A 20,527-nucleotide genomic window follows, 5' to 3' on the forward strand; every position below is an offset into this window, starting at 1 on the left:
CAATGTCTCTTTAACTATCCTTTTCTGTTGTATATTCAGATGAGGCAAAGGCCCTTTTTTTTTTTTTAAAGGGACAGTCTACTCCAGAATTTTTATTGTCTGATCTAGTAGCAGGAGCGAGCTACATTCAGTTTAATGGCGCGACCGGGCACTCTGTGACTAGACAGTGATGCCGCGATGCGCTGAGGAAAAGCCAGACCCGCTCAGTAGAGCAAGGAGCGGCGTTCTGGAAAAATGAACTTTTAAATAAAAATTCTCTGCAATACTTTAAAGGGATACTAAACCCAAATGTTTTCTTTCATGATTCAGATATAGCATGCAATTTTAAGCAACTTTTATAATTTGCTCCCATTATCAATTTTTCTTCGTTCTCTTGCTATTTTAAGTTGAAAATGCAGGAATGTAATGTAAGCAGCCGGCCCATTTTTGTTTCAGCACCTGGGTAGAGCTTGCTGATTGGTTTGCTACATTTAGCCACTAATCAGAAAGCACTACCAAGGTGCTGAACCAAAAATGGGCTGAGTTAGTATCCCTTCAATGTATAAATCTGCCACTAATTAGTTTGCAAGTTTACTGCCCCTTTAAGTTCCTTGTTATGTGTTTATTTTCTTTTTAATGTTAATATGGCATTTGCAGACTTTTTTTTTTTACCTGTCATTGTTTATGTAACTGATCAGTATTAGTTACTTATATTTCATAACTGGTTTATATTTGTTATTACTATGGCGACATGAAATGCAATAGCAATTAAATGTATTAGAATGCTCCAAAGAATGTTTTGGTGTAGTGCAGTAATGTCTAATATACAAATTAACAAAAAAATATACCCTTTGTCCCTCTTGAAGGATCTGTCTTAGTGAATAGAAAAGGGTGAGCATGTAGGGTAAAGAGGAGTTGGCAAAAGTATGTGAAGAAGGAAGTTAGAGAGAAAATACAATGTGTTTATTTGGATTTCCTTAGTGATGATTGGACGATGAAGAGATACCATGCATTTCTTAGTGAGGTCAGGGCAATAGAAGCAAGATGACAAACACTCTTCTTATAAATACAGTTATTTTATAATGCCACTTAAAGGGACAGTCTACTCCAGAATTTTTATTGTTTACCCATTCCCCAGTTTTGCATAACCAACACGGTTATATTAAAGGGACACTGAACCCAAATTCTTTCTTTTGTGATTCAGATAGAGCATGACATTTTAAGCAACTTTCTAATTTACTCCTATTATCAAATGTTCTTTATTCTCTTGGTATCTTTATTTGAAATGCAGGAATGTAAGTTTAGATGCCGGCCCATTTTTGGTGAACAACCTAGGTTGTCCTTGCAAAAACTGCTGTCCAGAGTTCTGAACCAAGAAAAAAGCTTAGATGCCTTCTTTTTTATATAAAGATAGCAAGAGAATGAAGAAACATTGATAATAGGAGTAAATTAGAAAGTTACTTAAAATTGCATGCTCTATCTGAATCGCGAAAGAAAATATTTGGGTTCAGTGTCCCTTTAATATACTTTTTACCTCTGTGATTTTCTTGTATCTAAGCCTCAGCAGACTGCCCCCTTATTTCAGCTCTTTTGACAGACTTTCATTTCAGCCAATCAGTGCTGACTCATAACTCCACGGGAGTGAGCATAATGTTATCTATATGACACACCAGAACTAGCACTGTCTAGCAGTAAAAAAAAAACCTGTCAAAATGCACTGAGATAAGAGGCGGCCTTCAATGGCTTAGAAATTAGCATATAAGCCTACCTAGGTTTAGCTTTCAGCAAAGAATACCAAGAGAACAAAGCATATTTGATGATAAAAGTAAATTGGAAGGTTGTTTGAAATTGCATGCCCTATCTGAATCATGAAAGTTTAATTTTGACTAGACTGTCTCTAATCTACATGACTTTTGTCTAAGAACAAGTTAAAGAAACGCTAAACACCTTGTAATTACAATACACTTCATTGTCTTTACTAATACAATAACACTTCAGCCAAGTATAGAAATGTTTTAAAACAAATTAACGTTGTGTTTGCTGCAACTGTTTTTCTATATAAAATACCTCCATTTAGATCTTCTATATTACTGCTGGATTTTACATTTAAAGCAAATAGGCATTTTATTGGAGTTAGGAAGTAGGTATTCTACTGGTGTTATGTTAGGGGGTAGAAAGATGCTGTGCTGGAGATGAAAGTCGGAAATAAACAGTTGGATATGGCAGTCAAAGAGTTGCTGACCTGGGCCATGTTTTGGATGTGAGAGATTTCTCTGAATAAATGTAGTAAGAGATGGGCCATACTTGAGATTTACTGTGTTGTAGGTTAGCGGTAGAAAGGCACTGTGTATGAAATGGGAGGTACTGTATATAGGAGCTGTTAAAGTGCAGCACAAAGAGGTTGCTCTGGACATAGGAAATCAGAGGAAGGCAGTGTTGGTGGGAAGTAAACGCTGCTGTTATGTAGTACAGGTATAAATCCCCAAATCTGGAAATGCAAAATACAGAATTATTTCAAAATCATGCCTTTTCCTTTATTATTTATTTAAAAATAAAATGATTTAAAATAACCATTTCTACGTCAGTAAGTCACAATGTTCTTTGCCTGCGTGCTTGGCTTGTTTTTTTGTGTTCTAACATGCAAATGCTAGTCTGTATTTAAACCAGCGATTATTAGCTTTCTGTTTACATAACCGTACTATCTTTCTGATGGTACTATGCATACAGAAGGATTACAAATGATATAAAATTACCTTTAGCCCCTTAACGACCGCAACGTTCCCGGAAATGGCGCGGTCTCGCCGCTGGCAGCAAGATTGCGCTATTAATAGCACAATACCCATAGAAAGACCAGCAACGTTAAGGGGTTAGGTTACATGTATAAGCGGTATTATGAAATGTAAATCTTGCCTAAAGGACATACAGAAGCAACTATATAAATATTTTAGAATCCATAGTATTTCAGAATCCAAACCTTTTCTGATCCCAAGTAGTCTGGATAAAGGGTTTTGTTCCTGTAACTAATAAAGAAGTGCTATGCTAGCGGTTCGTAGCCATGTAGTGGAACTAGGGGGTAGAGAAGTTGTGTGCTTAAGGCAGATATGACTTTGAGAAAGTCTGAAGCAAAATGGGGCTCTTCTGTTGGTGGAATGTAGTGATGCAGTGACTTGGCAGACAGAGGAACACAAGGGCTGTGCTGGAAGTGGGAGTATGATATTTGCTGTGCTGGAAGTGAAAGAAAGAAAGGATTTGTACAGTGCTAAATACCAGGCTCATAGAAAATGGAGCTTGATAAAATGCCTTTCTGTCCTTGTGTACTTGGGGAGATGTGTAGGTGGACATAGTCGCACCTCTCACATCCTTCCAACACTCTCTTCTTCCATCATCAACTTAAAATTCTGCTGCCTGATGTACTGACAGATATAGTGTTCCACATGGGGATTATAGTCCCCTGGATTGCAAGATAAGGATCTCAGCCAAGTAATGGAATTACTGCTGCATTTGTCTCAGATGATCAAGGGTTTAAAGGGACACTAAGGTCAAATTTAAATTTTCATGATTCAGATACAGCATGTCATTTTTATCAACTTTCCCATTTACTTCCATTAAAAAAAATTTGCACAGTCTTTTATATTTACACTTTTTGAGTCACCAGCTTCTACTGAGCATGTGCAAGAATTCACAGACTATACGTATATGCATTTGTGACTGGCCGATTGCTATCACATGGTACAGGGGGAGTGGAAATATACTTAAAAGGCCTGTCAACACAGTAGATTTGCATAATCAACAAATACAAGATAACAATACAATGCAATAGCACTTAGTCTGAATTTACAATGAATAGTAGTTTTTTTTTTCTGACAATTTTAAAAGGTATGTCTATTTTCACTCCCAGTGTATCATGTGACACTCATCAGCCAATCACAAATACATACACGTACCATGTGACAGCCATCAGCCAATCACAAATGCATATACCCTTATTCTGTGAATTCTTGCACATGCTCAGTAAGAGCTGGAGACTCAAAGTTTAAATATAAAAAGACTGCACTTTTTTTTTAATGGAAGTAAATCGGAAAGTTGTTTAAAATTGCTTGCTCTATCTGAATAATGAAAGTTTAATTTTGACTTGAGTGTCCCTTTAACTTTGAAATTTGTTAGTAAAAAATCTACTACTCATTTAAAATTCAGAGTAAATGCTATTGTATTGTCTTGTTATCTTGCATTTGTTGATTATGCAAATCTATTGTGTTTACTGGTCCTTTAAGAGTGTTATGCATTAGCAAGTTAACCCCTTCATTTCCTGAGTGTGTTGTGGGCACTGGGAAATCACTTGTGGGTAGATGTGTTTTGGGTAATCAAGAGGCTTAGTCACAACTGCATGTATTATTCTGGCTTCTACTTTTCTGTGTTGGCTACTAAATGCCCAACAATTTGCCAATCTTTGGCTTTGTTGTAGACATAGGGAGCAAGAGATTCACTGCTTGGAGGTTGGAGACACAGGTACAATTGAGGTAAGTGGTAGGTAGGTAGGCTTGGCAGATTAGTGAATGGCGTAAAGCTGACGTGAAGATCTAAACATAAACTGCATCTACTAATAAATAAAGATGTACTGTGAGAAAGTACAGCAGAACTCATATAAGAGGTGTGAAGAACATTTCCTCACTCTTCCCTTAAGCCATGTTTAAAGAATAATATGGAGGAAAGTACAAGAGGTTTTATGATGCTTTGCATTATCTCTGGCTAAACGTTGAGAAATGTAGCTATCCTGACAACAGCTAGAAACACACTGCCTAGTATACATAGAGAAAGCTCTGTAGATTTGCAGTTTATCTTTCCACATCATGTGTAGGGCAGATCTTCTTATGGTAAAAGCATAAAATATAGCTGTACCATTTCATCCTGAAGATACAGTTTAGTCTAGCCCTGGTCTAAAGATATTAACCAAACATCTTATTCTCATTTTAGCAGTTGATTCCAGGAATGAACTTCTAAAATGTTTATTTTGTTTCCTAAATGTTTTCTAGGTAATAATGTAATATAAATCTTTTTGACTTCCCAAAATTGATGTCTCATAAGAATATAATTTTAGATTTGTTGACCCTTACGCTAAGCACCAAACTGCCTTGCCTTCCTTATGCATTAAGTATTTTTAAAGGGACATAAATCCCAAATTTTTTTTTCATGATTCAGATAGAGCATACATTTTTAAACAAGTTTCCCATTTACTTCTATTATTTAATTAGATTTGTTCTCTTGATATCCTTTGTTGAAACGCATATTTAGGTAGGCTTAGGAGCTGAGAGCCAGCTGCTGATGGTGGCTACACATATTCCTTTATCATTGGCTTACGGTTTGTTCATCTAGCGTGTTGCTGTCTTTTCAATAAAGGATACCAAGGTAATAAAGCAAAATTGAGAAGTAAATTGGAAAGGTGTTTTAAAATTGTATGCCCTGTCTGAATCATGTGGGTTTTATGTCCCTTTAATTGATTTAGACATAGCCAGTTACATTTTAGTGAAGTATCACTTGCCTCTCCCATTATTTCTGCCATATAATTTCCCATGATTCCCTTTGCTGCAGCATTCCACCATTCTTTTAAAAGTCCCCTCCCCTTTGATTGGACCACTACATTTTTTTTAATTTTCTCTCATCCACAGATTATTTAATCATCCCAGCACGTGAAATGTTTGCTCCCGGCGGGTCCGGCAGTTCTTCAATGCCAAGAAGTAGGGGCCATGGACTTCCTAAGCAGCCAGAGAGAAGCTTGGCGTCTGCACTCCCTGGTGCCCTTTCTATTACTGCATTATGCACGGCGCTAGCTGAGCCTGCCTGGCTTCATATCCATGGAGGAAACTGCATGCGCCAGGAGCTAGGAGTGGCAGATGTACTGGGGAGTGAGGATCCTGAACTGCTGTCAAGTAGGTTCTAGCATCAGAGGCACTAACTAAGCAAACCTTAAAGGGATACTAAACCCAATTTATTTATTTCATGATTCAGATAGAGAATGCAGTTTTAAGCAACTTTCTAATTTGCTCCTATAATCAATTCTTCTTCGTTCTCTTGGTATCTTTATTTGAAAAAGCAGGAATGAAAGCTTAGGAGCCGGCCCATTCTTGGTTCAAACCCTGGGTTATGCTTGCTTATTGGTTGGCTGAATATAGTCACCAATAAGCAAGCGTTATCCAGGGTGTTGAACCTAAAATGGGCCGGCTCGTAAGCTTTACATTCCTGCTTTTTCAAATAAAGATACCAAGAGAATGAAGGCAATTTGATAATAGGAGCAAATTAGAAAGTTGCTTAAAATTGCATGCTCATGAAAGAACAAAATTGGGTTTAGTATCCCTGTAATCATGAAACATTGAAAAAATTTTCACCTGTTTATGTTTTTAACTCTACTCTAACCTGTTTGTTCCATAACAAATATTTATTAATAGCAGTAACTTGATTAATGATTTATTCTTTAATTGCACTAAGGTGTAATTATGAGTGATACATATTTAAAGGGACATTGCTGCTCCTGAGCCCACCTAGGTATGCTTTTCAACTAAAGGTTTTAAGTGAACAAAGCACATTGGATAATAGAAGAACATGGGAAAGTTGCTTAAAATTGCATGCTCTATGTGAATCATAAAAGTTTAATTGTGACTTTACAGGCCCTTTAGGCACTGCATTGTAAAATATATCTGCCTACAAATTAGAGTTTGCAGTCAAGGCACATTTTTTTGTATGTTGTATCTTATCTTTTCTGTGGCCAGTTAGTAGCACTGATAAAGCAATCACTAAGTAGAATATTGCAGGATCGGGAATTAGTCCTGCCTGTGGGCTACACTCCCGCCTGTTTGGGGAGATTAGCAAAACCACAGGTTCTATACAGGAACAGTAAAGTCAGAATTTAACTTTCATGATTTAGGCAGAGCATGCAAATTTAAACAGCTGTCCAATTTACTTATTATGAAATGTACTTTGTTGTCTTGGTATCATTTGTTGATGAGTAAAGCTTGGCAGGCTTCTGGGAGCTCAGGAGTGTGCATGTGCCTTTAGAACTGTAAGGCAGCAGTGTTTGTAACAATATTATTATAGATTGTTGTAAACACTACTGCCATAGAATTCTAAAGATACCTGCACACTCCTGAGCTCCTATAAGCCAACCTAGGTTTACTGGTAAACAAAATTTAATAGAAACATATTTAAAAATGCATACTAATTATTAATTACAGTATACATTTTTATGGGTACTTACATTTTATTTGTCTTTTTAAGTTTCTCATATAATCTTTTTTTTCTATAATTGGAGCCTTCCTAGGTTTAGAGTTCAACAAAGAATACCAAGAGAACAAAGTAAAATTGATGATAAAAGTAAATTGAAAAGTTGTTTAAAATTGCACGCCCTATCATGTCAGTTTAATTTTGACTAGACTGACTGAATGGAAAACTACTTAAGCAACTGCAAAACAGTGGATTTTTGCTAAAATAATAACCCTTGCATGGCCAAAATTGTGAGATTCAACATTTGTTTGTAAAAACGAATGCGAATATGACTGCAGGCAGCAGCATTTCGTTTGGTGCCAGCTATATCAGTGTGGATTTGCCCCGATCTCTGTGTGCTTGGGAAATGACTGCCTAGTTGACACAGACTATTTTGACAGCCTGGTGGTATTACAAAGTAGCTGGGTGGAGGCAGAGTAATAGTTTGCAACATTATAAGATTTTCTGCTATTTATCAATGTTACATAAGCACTAATTCATTGCATTATTTAATATAAATTGATTTAATAATAATTTAGGGGGGGGGAATATTAGCTAATTTGTTAAATTAATTGAAATTGTTTATAATAGATAATCCCTTTATTACCCTTTGGCATAACCAACACATCTGCAGACTGCCTCTTATCTCAGTGCTTTTTACAATCTTGTATTTCTGCCAATCAGTGCTGGTTCTTGTATAACTATTATCATTCTCCACGGAATTGAGCACAATGTTATCTATATGGGACATATGAACTAGCACTGCCTGGCGGTTGTGCAAGATTTATAAAGCACTGAGATAAGGGACGGCTTGCTGTGGCTTGGAAACAGGCAAACTTAGAGGTTATAAAGTATATTAATATAACAATGTTGGTTATGCAAAGCTGAAGATTGGGTAGTAAAGGTGTTATCTATCTTTTAAAAAAATAAAATCAAGTAGACTGTCCCTTTTAAGTGTCACAAAGTTGTATTATGTGAATCTACGTGAGAAATAATAACTGAATAGACTGCAACTTGTTGAATAAGATACTGACTGGTTTCAATATAAATATAGTGGCATTTTTTACATTATTTAACAATTCCTTACAAATTTACAGCAAAAAAAACGTTTATGTAGTATAACATTGTATATAGGTCATAGAAACCACAGGTACTGGAATACAAAAGACAGTGACCTATTTTTTGTAAACTGTTGCAGAATGTAGACTAACGTTCTGTTAATTACATAGATTAAGTAAGACTGTTTTTAAATACATTATCACTATAAAATAGCTACAATAAATACATTGGCGCTGCGGAATCTGTTGGCGCTCTACAAATAACCGATAATAATAAAAAAATTATATATATATATATATATATATATATATATATATATATATATATATATATATATACTAATTAAAATGAAACACAAGAAAATAAATTATTTAAGTCATCCTTCTAGGAATTGTTAATATTTTTATGACTTATGACTGATTTTACTTGAAAATAGTTATTGTTTAAAAAGATAAATACCTTTATTACCAATTCCCCAGTTATACTTTTTGTCTCTGCAGACTGCCCCTTTATCTCAGTGCTTTTGACAGACTTACATTTAAGTCAATCAGGGCTTACTCGTAAATAACTCCACGGGAGTGAGCACGATGTTTATCTATATGACACACATGAACTAGCACTGTCTAATTGTGAAAAACTGTAAAAATGTACCAAGATAAGAGGTGGCCTTCAAGGGCTTAGCAATTAGCATATGAGCCTATGTAGGTTTAGCTTTTAATAAAGCAACATCATGAAAGTTTAATTTTGACTTGAATGTCCCATTTAACATCAATTAGTCATGAACCACACCTTGCTAGGTAGAAAGTAGATTCAGTTAGAATTGTACTGTGAGTAAATGCAACATGGGAGTAATCATTTCCTAAGATCTCTGGTTTGGTAGATAAACAATATGTAATGCTGTGCATATAACAGATGATCTTTAAGGGGTCAGAAGTTACCCTCTGGGAGTACAGCGAACATGCCGTGAGTGATGTTTAACACAATAGAAGTACTAGGGTGACATGGCTTTTGGTGATGGGCTTGTCATATTTCTGCCTCTCTGACAGCCAGATCTAGCCCAATATCCCTCTGTACAGGCATGAGAGACTGCACAGAGGGGAAATCAGACAACAGCCAGTTGGTCCAGTGTATATTTAGGTTCAGGGCTGACAGAGGCTAATGCTCTGAGGTCTGACGTGGGTATGGGTCTGCAGGGGCTGAGGTCTGACGTGGGTATAGGGCTGAGGGGCTGAGCTCTGACGTTGGTATGGGGCTGAGCTCTGTTGTCTGACGTGGGTATAGGGCTGCAGGGGCTAAGATCTGAGGTCTGATGTGGGTATAGGGCTGCAGGGGCTGAGATCTGATGTGGGTATAGGGCTGCAGGGGCTGAGATCTGAGGTCTGACGTGGGTATTGGGCTGAAATCTGAGATCTGACATGGGTATGGGGCTGCAGGGGCTGAGGTCTGATGCGGGTATAGGGCTGAGATCTGATGTCTGTCGTGGGTATGGGGCTGAGATCTGATGTCTGTCGTGGGTATGGGGCTGAGATCTGATGTCTGTCGTGGGTATGGGGCTGAGATCTGATGTCTGACATGGTTATGGGGCTGATGTCTGACGTGGGTAAGGGGCCGAGATCTGAGGTCTGACGTGGGTATAGGGCTGCAGGGGCTGAGATCTGAGGTCTGATGTGGGTATAGAGCTGCAAGGGCTGAGATCTGATGTCTGTCGTGGGTATGGGGCTGAGATCTGATGTCTGACGTGGTTATGGGGCTGATGTCTGACGTGGGTATGAGGCCGAGATCTGAGGTCTGACGTGGGTATGGGGCCGAGATCTGAGGTCTGATGTGGGTATAGGGCTGCAGGGGCTGAGATCTGAGGTCTGACGTGGGTATGGGGCTGAGGTCTGACATGGATATGAAGCTGAGACCTGAGGTCTGACGTGGTTATGGGGCCGAGATCTGTGGTCTGATGTGGGTATAGGGCTGCAGGGGCTGATATCTGAGGTCTGATGTGGGTATAGGGCTGCAGGGGCTAAGATCTGAGGTCTGACGTGGGTATGGGGCTGAGATCTGATGTCTGACGTGGGTATGGGGCCGAGATCTGAGGTCTGACGTGGGTATAGGGCTGCAGGGGCTGAGATCTGAGGTCTGACGTGGGTATGGGGCTGAGATCTGATGTCTGACGTGGGTATGGGGCCGAGATCTGATGTCTGACGTGGGTATAGGGCTGCAGGGGCTGAGATCTGAGGTCTGATGTGGGTATAGGGCTGCAAGGGCTGAGATCTGATGTCTGTCGTGGGTATGGGGCTGATGTCTGACGTGGGTATGGGGCCGAGGTCTGATGTGGGTATAGGGCTGAGATCTGAGGTCTGACGTGGGTATGGGGCTGAGATCTGAGGTCTGACGTGGATATGGGGCTGAGACCTGAGGTCTGACGTGGGTATGGGGCCGAGATCTGAGGTCTGATATGGGTATTGGGCTGCATGGGCTGATATCTGAGGTCTGATGTGGGTATAGGGCTGCAGGGGCTAAGATCTGAGGTCTGACGTGGGTATGGGGCTGAGATCTGATGTCTGACGTGGGTATTGGGGCCGAGATCTGACGTCTGACGTGGATATGGGGCTGAGACCTGAGGTCTGACGTGGGTATGGGGCTGAGATCTGATGTGGGTATAGGGCTGCAGGTGCTAAGATCTGAGGTCTAATGTGGGTATAGGGCTGCAGGGGCTAAGATCTGAGGTCTGACGTGGGTATGGGGCTGAGATCTGATGTCTGACGTGGGTATGGGGCCGAGATCTGAGGTCTGACGTGGGTATAGGGCTGCAGGGGCTGAGACCTGAGGTCTGACGTGGGTATGGGGCTGAGATCTGATGTGGGTATAGGGTTGCAGGGGCTGATGTCTGACGTGGGTATAGGGCTGCAGGTGCTAAGATCTGAGGTCTAATGTGGGTATAGGGCTGCAGGGGCTAAGATCTGAGGTCTGACGTGGGTATGGGGCTGAGATCTGATGTCTGACGTGGGTATAGGGCCGAGATCTGAGGTCTGACGTGGGTATAGGGCTGCAGGGGCTGAGATCTGAGGTCTGACGTGGGTATGGGGCTGAGATCTGATGTCTGACGTGGGTATGGGGCCGAGATCTGAGGTCTGACGTGGGTATAGGGCTGCAGGGGCTGAGATCTGAGGTCTGACGTGGGTATGGGGCTGAGATCTGATGTCTGACGTGGGTATGGGGCCGAGATCTGATGTCTGACGTGGGTATAGGGCTGCAGGGGCTGAGATCTGAGGTCTGATGTGGGTATAGGGCTGCAAGGGCTGAGATCTGATGTCTGACGTGGGTATGGGGCTGATGTCTGACGTGGGTATGGGGCCGAGGTCTGACGTGGGTATGGGGCCGAGGTCTGACGTGGGTATGGGGCCGAGGTCTGACGTGGGTATGGGGCCGAGATCTGAGGTCTGATGTGGGTATAGGGCTGAGATCTGAGGTCTGACGTGGGTATGGGGCTGAGATCTGAGGTCTGACGTGGATATGGGGCTGAGACCTGAGGTCTGACGTGGGTATGGGGCAGAGATCTGAGGTCTGATATGGGTATTGGGCTGCATGGGCTGATATCTGAGGTCTGATGTGGGTATAGGGCTGCAGGGGCTAAGATCTGAGGTCTGACGTGGGTATGGGGCTGAGATCTGATGTCTGACGTGGGTATTGGGGCCGAGATCTGAGGTCTGACGTGGGCATGGGGCTGACGTCTGACGTGGATATGGGGCTGAGACCTGAGGTCTGACGTGGGTATGGGGCTGAGATCTGATGTGGGTATAGGGTTGCAGGGGCTGATGTCTGACGTGGGTATAGGGCTGCAGGTGCTAAGATCTGAGGTCTAATGTGGGTATAGGGCTGCAGGGGCTAAGATCTGAGGTCTGACGTGGGTATGGGGCTGAGATCTGAGGTCTGACGTGGGTATGGGGCCGAGATCTGAGGTCTGACGTGGGTTTAGGGCTGCAGGGGCTGAGATCTGAGGTCTGATATGGGTATAGGGCTGCAGGGGCTGAGATCTGAGGTGAGTATTGGACTGAGAGTGAGACTAGAGATGTGATCTGATGAAGCTGATAGAGGGGCTGCAGGACATGGGGCTGATCTGAGAAATAAATTGTTTATAAGTTGTACTTTTTAGGCAATGAAAGTCATTGTTTTACATTTGGAAACAATCGCTGTATTGTAAAAAAAAGAAACCTGCATGTAAAACTGTCACATTTTGGACACACCCATTTAAAAGCCTCTTGAGTGTTGTTTACTTTATCTCCTTTGCTGAAGCCAATAAGGGATGGATTTAAAGGGACAGTAAAATAGAAGCAATATACTTTTATTCTGGTAAAAGTTATTACTGTTTTTCAGTGGCATACGCACATATCCCTGTGAAGGCCTATGCACCAGTATTCAAACACAATGCCTGCTGGTGGTGGTGTGTGTTGCTTCTAAAGATGATTTCTGTCATTGAAGCCACTACTGACTCTCTGAGCAGGCATGGTGTTTGAATACTTTTTCCCCGGCCTTAAAGGGACACTAAACCCAAACATTTTCTTTTATGATTCAACTAGAGAATACAATTTTAAACAGCATTCCAATTTACTTCTATTATCTAATTTGCTTCATTCTTAAGATATCCTTTGTTGATAAAATATCAATGCACATGGGTGAGCCAATCACATGAGGCATCTATGTGCAGCAACCAATCAGCAGCTACCGAGCCTATCTGGATATGCTTTTCGGCAAAGTATATCAAGAGAATGAAGCAAATTAGATAATAGAAGTACATTAGAAAATTGTTTACAATTACATTCTCTTTCTTAACCATGAAAGAAAAAATGTGGGTTTCATGTCCCTTTAACAGGGATATGCATGTATGCCACTGAAAAACAATATTAACTTTTACTAGAAGCACTTTTGCTAATGAAAGTATATTGCAAAAATGTTTCTATTTCAAATTGAAATGCATCTATGCACATTTCATTTTTGACCTTTCTATCCCTTTAAGATTTGGCTGATATGTTATTCTATATTACCATCTCAAAGCGTTTACTGTCCCTTTAATCTTGTCCTGCTATCAGTCCATAAGCGTTTTGTTTTCTTCACTTCTCTTAATAGTCATTATTTATTTTCTGCTAGCCTGTTTTAAGAACTGCCCCTAACCCTTTATATCATATTAAAATAATCACTTTAAAGTTGAGAAGTTTCTTTCATGTAATTAGCAAGAGTCCATGAGCTAGTGACGTATGGGATATACATTCCTACCAGGAGGGGCAAAGTTTCCCAAACCTCAAAATGCCTATAAATACACCCCTCACCACACCCACAATTCAGTTTTACAAACTTTGCCTCCGATGGAGGTGGTGAAGTAAGTTTGTGCTAGATTCTACGTTGATATGCGCTCCGCAGCAAGTTGGAGCCCGGTTTTCCTCTCAGCGTGCAGTGAATGTCAGAGGGATGTGAGGAGTATTGCCTATTTGAATGCAGTGATCTCCTTCTAAGGGGTCTATTTCATAGGTTCTCTGTTATCGGTCGTAGAGATTCATCTCTTACCTCCCTTTTCAGATCGACGATATACTCTTATATATACCATTACCTCTGCTGATTCTCGTTTCAGTACTGGTTTGGCTATCTACTATATGTAGATGAGTGTCCTGGGGTAAGTAAGTCTTATTTTCTGTGACACTCCTAGCTATGGTTGGGCACTTTGTTTATAAAGTTCTAAATATATGTATTCAAACATTTATTTGCCTTGACTCAGAATGTTCAACTTTCCTTATTTTCAGACAGTCAGTTTCATATTTGGAATAATGCATTTTAACATTTTTCTTACCTTAAAATTTGACTTTTTCCCTGTGGGCTGTTAGGCTCGCGGGGGCTGAAAATGCTTCATTTATTGCGTCATTCTTGGCGCGGACTTTTTTGGCGCAAAAATTATATTTCCGTTTCCAGCGTCATACGTGTCGCCGGAAGTTGCGTCATTTTTTGACGTTATATTGCGCCAAAAATGTCGGCGTTCCGGATGTGGCGTCATTTTTGGCGCCAAAAAGCATTTAGGCGCCAAATAATGTGGGCGTCTTATTTGGCGCGAAAAAATATGGGCGTCACTTTTGTCTCCACATTATTTAAGTCTCATTTTTTATTGCTTCTGGTTGCTAGAAGCTTGTTCTTTGGCATTTTTTCCCATTCCTGAAACTGTCATTTAAGGAATTTGATCAATTTTGCTTTATATATATGTTGTTTTTTCTCTTACATATTGCAAGATGTCTCACGTTGCATCTGAGTCAGAAGATACTACAGGAAAATCGCTGTCAAGTGCTGAATCTACCAAAGCTAAGTGTATCTGCTGTAAACTTTTGGTAGCTATTTCTCCAGCTGTTGTTTGTATTGATTGTCATGACAAACTTGTTAAAGCAGATAATATTTCCTTTAGTAAAGTACCATTGCCTGTTGCAGTTCCTTCAACATCTAAGGTGCAGAATGTTCCTGATAATATAAGAGATTTTGTTTCTGAATCCATAAAGAAGGCTATGTCTGTTATTTCTCCTTCTAGTAAACGTAAAAAATCTTTTAAAACTTCTCTCCCTACAGATGAATTTTTAACTGAACATCATCATTCTGATTCTGATGATTCCTCTGGTTCAGATGATTCTGTCTCAGAGGTTGATGCTGATAAATCTTCATATTTATTTAAAATGGAATTTATTCGTTCTTTACTTAAAGAAGTCCTAATTGCTTTAGAAATAGAGGATTCTGGTCCTCTTGATACTAAATCTAAACGTTTAAATAAGGTTTTTAAATCTCCTGTAGTTATTCCAGAAGTTTTTCCTGTCCCTGATGCTATTTCTGCAGTAATTTCCAAAGAATGGGATAATTTGGGTAATTCATTTACTCCTTCTAAACGTTTTAAGCAATTATATCCTGTGCCGTCTGACAGACTGGAATTTTGGGACAAGATCCCTAAAGTTGATGGGGCTATTTCTACCCTTGCTAAACGTACTACTATTCCTACGTCAGATGGTACTTCGTTTAAGGATCCTCTAGATAGGAAAATTGAGTCCTTTCTAAGAAAAGCTTATCTGTGTTCAGGTAATCTTCTTAGACCTGCTATATCTTTGGCTGATGTTGCTGCAGCTTCAACTTTTTGGTTGGAAACTTTAGCGCAACAAGTAACACATCGTGATTCTCATGATATTATTATTCTTCTTCAACATGCTAATAATTTTATCTGTGATGCCATTTTTGATATTATCAGAGTTGATGTCAGGTTTATGTCTCTAGCTATTTTAGCTAGAAGAGCTTTATGGCTTAAAACTTGGAATGCTGATATGGCTTCTAAATCAACTTTACTTTCCATTTCTTTCCAGGGTAACAAATTATTTGGTTCTCAGTTGGATTCCATTATTTCAACTGTTACTGGTGGGAAAGGAACTTTTTTACCACAGGATAAAAAATCTAAAGGTAAAAACAGGGCTAATAATCGTTTTCGTTCCTTTCGTTTCAACAAAGAACAAAAGCCTGATCCTTCATCCTCAGGAGCAGTTTCAGTTTGGAGACCATCTCCAGTTTGGAATAAATCCAAGCCAGCTAGAAAGGCAAAGCCTGCTTCTAAGTCCACATGAAGGTGCGGCCCTCATTCCAGCTCAGCTGGTAGGGGGCAGGTTACGTTTTTTCAAGGAAATTTTGATCAATTCTGTTCACAATCTTTGGATTCAGAGCATTGTTTCAGAAGGGTACAGAATTGGTTTCAAGTTGAGACCTCCTGCAAAGAGATTTTTTCTTTCCCGTGTCCCAGTAAATCCAGTAAAAGCTCAAGCATTTCTGAAATGTGTTTCAGATCTAGAGTTGACTGGAGTAATTATGCCAGTTCCAGTTCCGGAACAGGGGATGGGGTTTTATTCAAATCTCTTCATTGTACCAAAGAAGGAGAATTCTTTCAGACCAGTTCTGGATCTAAAAATATTGAATCGTTATGTAAGGATACCAACGTTCAAGATGGTAACTGTAAGGACTATCTTACCTTTTGTTCAGCAAGGGAATTATATGTCCACAATAGATTTACAGGATGCATATCTGCATATTCCGATTCATCCAGATCATTATCAGTTTCTGAGATTCTCGTTTCTGGACAAGCATTACCAATTTGTGGCTCTGCCGTTTGGCCTAGCTACAGCTCCAAGAATTTTTACAAAGGTTCTCGGTGCCCTGCTGTCTGTAATCAGAGAACAGGGTATTGTGGTATTTCCTTATTTGGACGATATCTTGGTACTTGCTCAGTCTTTACATTTAGCAGAATCTCATACGAATCGACTTGTGTTGTTTCTTCAAGATCATGGTTGGAGGATCAATTTACCAAAAAGTTCTTTGATTCCTCAGACAAGGGTAACCTTTCTGGGTTTCCAGATGGATTCAGTGTCCATGACTCTGTCTTTAACAGACAAGAGACGTCTAAAGTTGATTACAGCTTGTCGAAAATTTCAGTCACAATCATTCCCTTTGGTAGCCTTATGCATGGAAATTCTAGGTATTATGACTGCTGCATCGGACGCGATCCCCTTTGCTCGTTTTCACATGCGACCTCTTCAGCTCTGTATGCTGAAGCAATGGTGCAAGGATTACACGAAGATATCTCAATTAATATCTTTAAAACCGATTGTTCGACACTCTCTAACATGGTGGACAGATCACCATCGTTTAATTCAGGGGGCTTCTTTTGTGCTTCCGACCTGGACTGTAATTTCAACAGATGCAAGTCTCACAGGTTGGGGAGCTGTGTGGGGATCTCTGACGGCACAAGGAGTTTGGGAATCTCAGGAGGTGAGATTACCGATCAATATTTTGGAACTCCGTGCAATTTTCAGAGCTCTTCAGTTTTGGCCTCTTCTGAAGAGAGAATCGTTCATTTGTTTTCAGACAGACAATGTCACAACTGTGGCATACATCAATCATCAAGGAGGGACTCACAGTCTTCTGGCTATGAAAGAAGTATCTCGAATTTTGGTTTGGGCGGAATCCAGCTCCTGTCTAATCTCTGCGGTTCATATCCCAGGTATAGACAATTGGGAAGCGGATTATCTCAGTCGCCAAACGTTGCATCCGGGCGAATGGTCTCTTCACCCAGAGGTATTTCTTCAGATTGTTCAAATGTGGGAACTTCCAGAAATAGATCTGATGGCGTCCCATCTAAACAAGAAACTTCCCAGGTATCTGTCCAGATCCCGGGATCCTCAGGCGGAGGCAGTGGATGCATTATCACTTCCTTGGAAGTATCATCCTGCCTATATCTTTCCGCCTCTAGTTCTTCTTCCAAGAGTAATCTCCAAGATTCTGAAGGAATGCTCGTTTGTTCTGCTGGTAGCTCCGGCATGGCCTCACAGGTTTTGGTATGCGGATCTTGTCCGGATGGCCTCTTGCCAACCGTGGACTCTTCCGTTAAGACCAGACCTTCTGTCACAAGGTCCTTTTTTCCATCAGGATCTGAAATCCTTAAATTTAAAGGTATGGAGATTGAACGCTTGATTCTTGGTCAAAGAGGTTTCTCTGACTCTGTGATTAATACTATGTTACAGGCTCGTAAATCTGTATCTCGAGAGATATATTATAGAGTCTGGAAGACTTATATTTCTTGGTGTCTTTCTCATCATTTTTCCTGGCATTCTTTTAGAATACCGAGAATTTTACAGTTCCTTCAGGATGGTTTAGATAAAGGTTTGTCCGCAAGTTCTTTGAAAGGACAAATCTCTGCTCTTTCTGTTCTTTTTCACAGAAAGATTGCTATTCTTCCTGATATTCATTGTTTTGTACAAGCTTTGGTTCGTATAAAACCTGTCATTAAGTCAATTTCTCCTCCTTGGAGTTTGAATTTGGTTCTGGGAGCTCTTCAAGCTCCTCCGTTTGAACCTATGCATTCATTGGACATTAAATTACTTTCTTGGAAAGTTTTGTTCCTTTTGGCCATCTCTTCTGCCAGAAGAGTTTCTGAATTATCTGCTCTTTCTTGTGAGTCTCCTTTTCTGATTTTTCATCAGGATAAGGCGGTGTTGCGAACTTCTTTTGAATTTTTACCTAAAGTTGTGAATTCCAACAACATTAGTAGAGAAATTGTGGTTCCTTCATTATGTCCTAATCCTAAGAATTCTAAGGAGAAATCGTTGCATTCTTTGGATGTTGTTAGAGCTTTGAAATATTATGTTGAAGCTACGAAATCTTTTCGTAAGACTTCTAGTCTATTTGTTATCTTTTCCGGTTCTAGAAAAGGCCAGAAAGCTTCTGCCATTTCTTTGGCATCTTGGTTGAAATCTTTAATTCATCTTGCCTATGTTGAGTCGGGTAAAACTCCGCCTCAGAGAATTACAGCTCATTCTACTAGGTCAGTTTCTACTTCCTGGGCGTTTAGGAATGAAGCTTCGGTTGACCAGATCTGCAAAGCAGCGACTTGGTCCTCTTTGCATACTTTTACTAAATTCTACCATTTTGATGTATTTTCTTCTTCTGAAGCAGTTTTTGGTAGAAAAGTACTTCAGGCAGCGGTTTCAGTTTGAATCTTCTGCTTATGTTTTTCGTTAAACTTTATTTTGGGTGTGGATTATTTTCAGCAGGAATTGGCTGTCTTTATTTTATCCCTCCCTCTCTAGTGACTCTTGTGTGGAAAGATCCACTTCTTGGGTAGTCATTATCCCATACGTCACTAGCTCATGGACTCTTGCTAATTACATGAAAGAAAACATAATTTATGTAAGAACTTACCTGATAAATTCATTTCTTTCATATTAGCAAGAGTCCATGAGGCCCGCCCTTTTTTTGTGGTGGTTATGATTTTTGTATAAAGCACAATTATTCCAATTCCTTATTTTATATGCTTTCGCACTTTTTTATCACCCCACTTCTTGGCTATTCGTTAAACTGAATTGTGGGTGTGGTGAGGGGTGTATTTATAGGCATTTTGAGGTTTGGGAAACTTTGCCCCTCCTGGTAGGAATGTATATCCCATACGTCACTAGCTCATGGACTCTTGCTAATATGAAAGAAATGAATTTATCAGGTAAGTTCTTACATAAATTATGTTTTTTTGATTGATGGAAAACCCTTTTTGAAATAACAAAGAACACTTGGATATAATTTTTCCCTTTTTGTTTTCTCTCTACAGCTTATTGTATGAATCGTCAAACTATACTTCTTCTCCGTGTCATTGCGGGGTTCTGTTTTTTGGGTATAGCTTGCAGCATGACTGCCTTCCTGTTAGATGTCTTCGGTCCTGAACACCCAGCATTGAAAATCACCCGACGCTATGCCTTTGCTCACATTCTAACAGGTACTAAAGGTGCTGTATTGTTGAAGGCAAATTCAATATATTATACATAGTAAGAGCATGTACCAATAGCAAACTTGCCGGTGTTCTATCAGATTCTGCTCCTTTATCAGAATCTGCTACCTCTGACTGTGCATGCTCTGTATTACGTAATCGCACTCCACATATGTTAAATAGAAATGTGTGGAATGCGATTATGTAAACCAGCTGCATGCATATTTAAAGGTAGCAGATTCTAACAAGGAAGTTGTGTCGTGTATTTTGCTGCCGCTATGCATACGCTGTTGAAATTGAATACTGCCAAACAAATTCAAAGTGCATATAATTAATATATATATACATATATCATAACCTCATTGAGGTTGTGCGCAATATACAATAAAAACGAAACATCATAATACACTGAAGATAAAAAGAAAATAACGCTTACAGGTAGCCTTTTACAAAAATAGATCACAGTGGACTATTATGAGTAAGAATTTTGAACCTCTATTTTATATTATTTCTATGATTAATTCCTCTTTTGAGATTATGGGTCACTATTGGACCTGTGAAAACAAATATACTCTAGAAGGAGGAAATTGGCTTTTGAAATGGTCGCTCTTGGACCTAGGTATTTAGAGGTGGTGGGGGGGGGGGGGAGATCAACAGTCAAACTGTTCTATGTGTGGGTAGGGAGGGAGCTTGGGCCTTTATGAGCCAATAAAACATTACTCAATATTAAAGGCAGGATGGAGTATTTTCCAATAATAGACCAGAACAAAGGATACCTGTATGTTCAGAACCATGACTAATTATATAAGTAATAGGTACATTTAAAAAGGGAGATCAGTAGGATAGGGAAATAAGTAAAATAGTATATCTCTCCGAAATAGAGGATCTGTCTTTGGGATTGTTCAAATAAAACTGAAGTGACCGGTATTAGAACTCGCA

General features: G+C 39.8%; 1 protein-coding gene across 1 annotated transcript in view; it reads left to right on the forward strand.

Moving 5' to 3' along the window:
- Positions 1-20,527, forward strand: part of TMEM127 (transmembrane protein 127) — a 51,968-nt gene that overhangs the window by 6,234 nt on the left and 25,207 nt on the right. Inside the window, exons 2-3 of the mRNA XM_053718184.1 lie at positions 5,643-5,903; positions 19,433-19,597. Of these exons, the coding sequence (XP_053574159.1) occupies positions 5,669-5,903; positions 19,433-19,597 (400 nt within the window). The 5' untranslated portion in view covers positions 5,643-5,668. The remainder of the gene's footprint in view (positions 1-5,642; positions 5,904-19,432; positions 19,598-20,527) is intronic.

The sequence above is a fragment of the Bombina bombina genome, chromosome 6 (genome assembly GCF_027579735.1).
Source record: "Bombina bombina isolate aBomBom1 chromosome 6, aBomBom1.pri, whole genome shotgun sequence".
In the NCBI taxonomy this organism is placed as follows: Eukaryota; Metazoa; Chordata; class Amphibia; order Anura; family Bombinatoridae; genus Bombina; species Bombina bombina.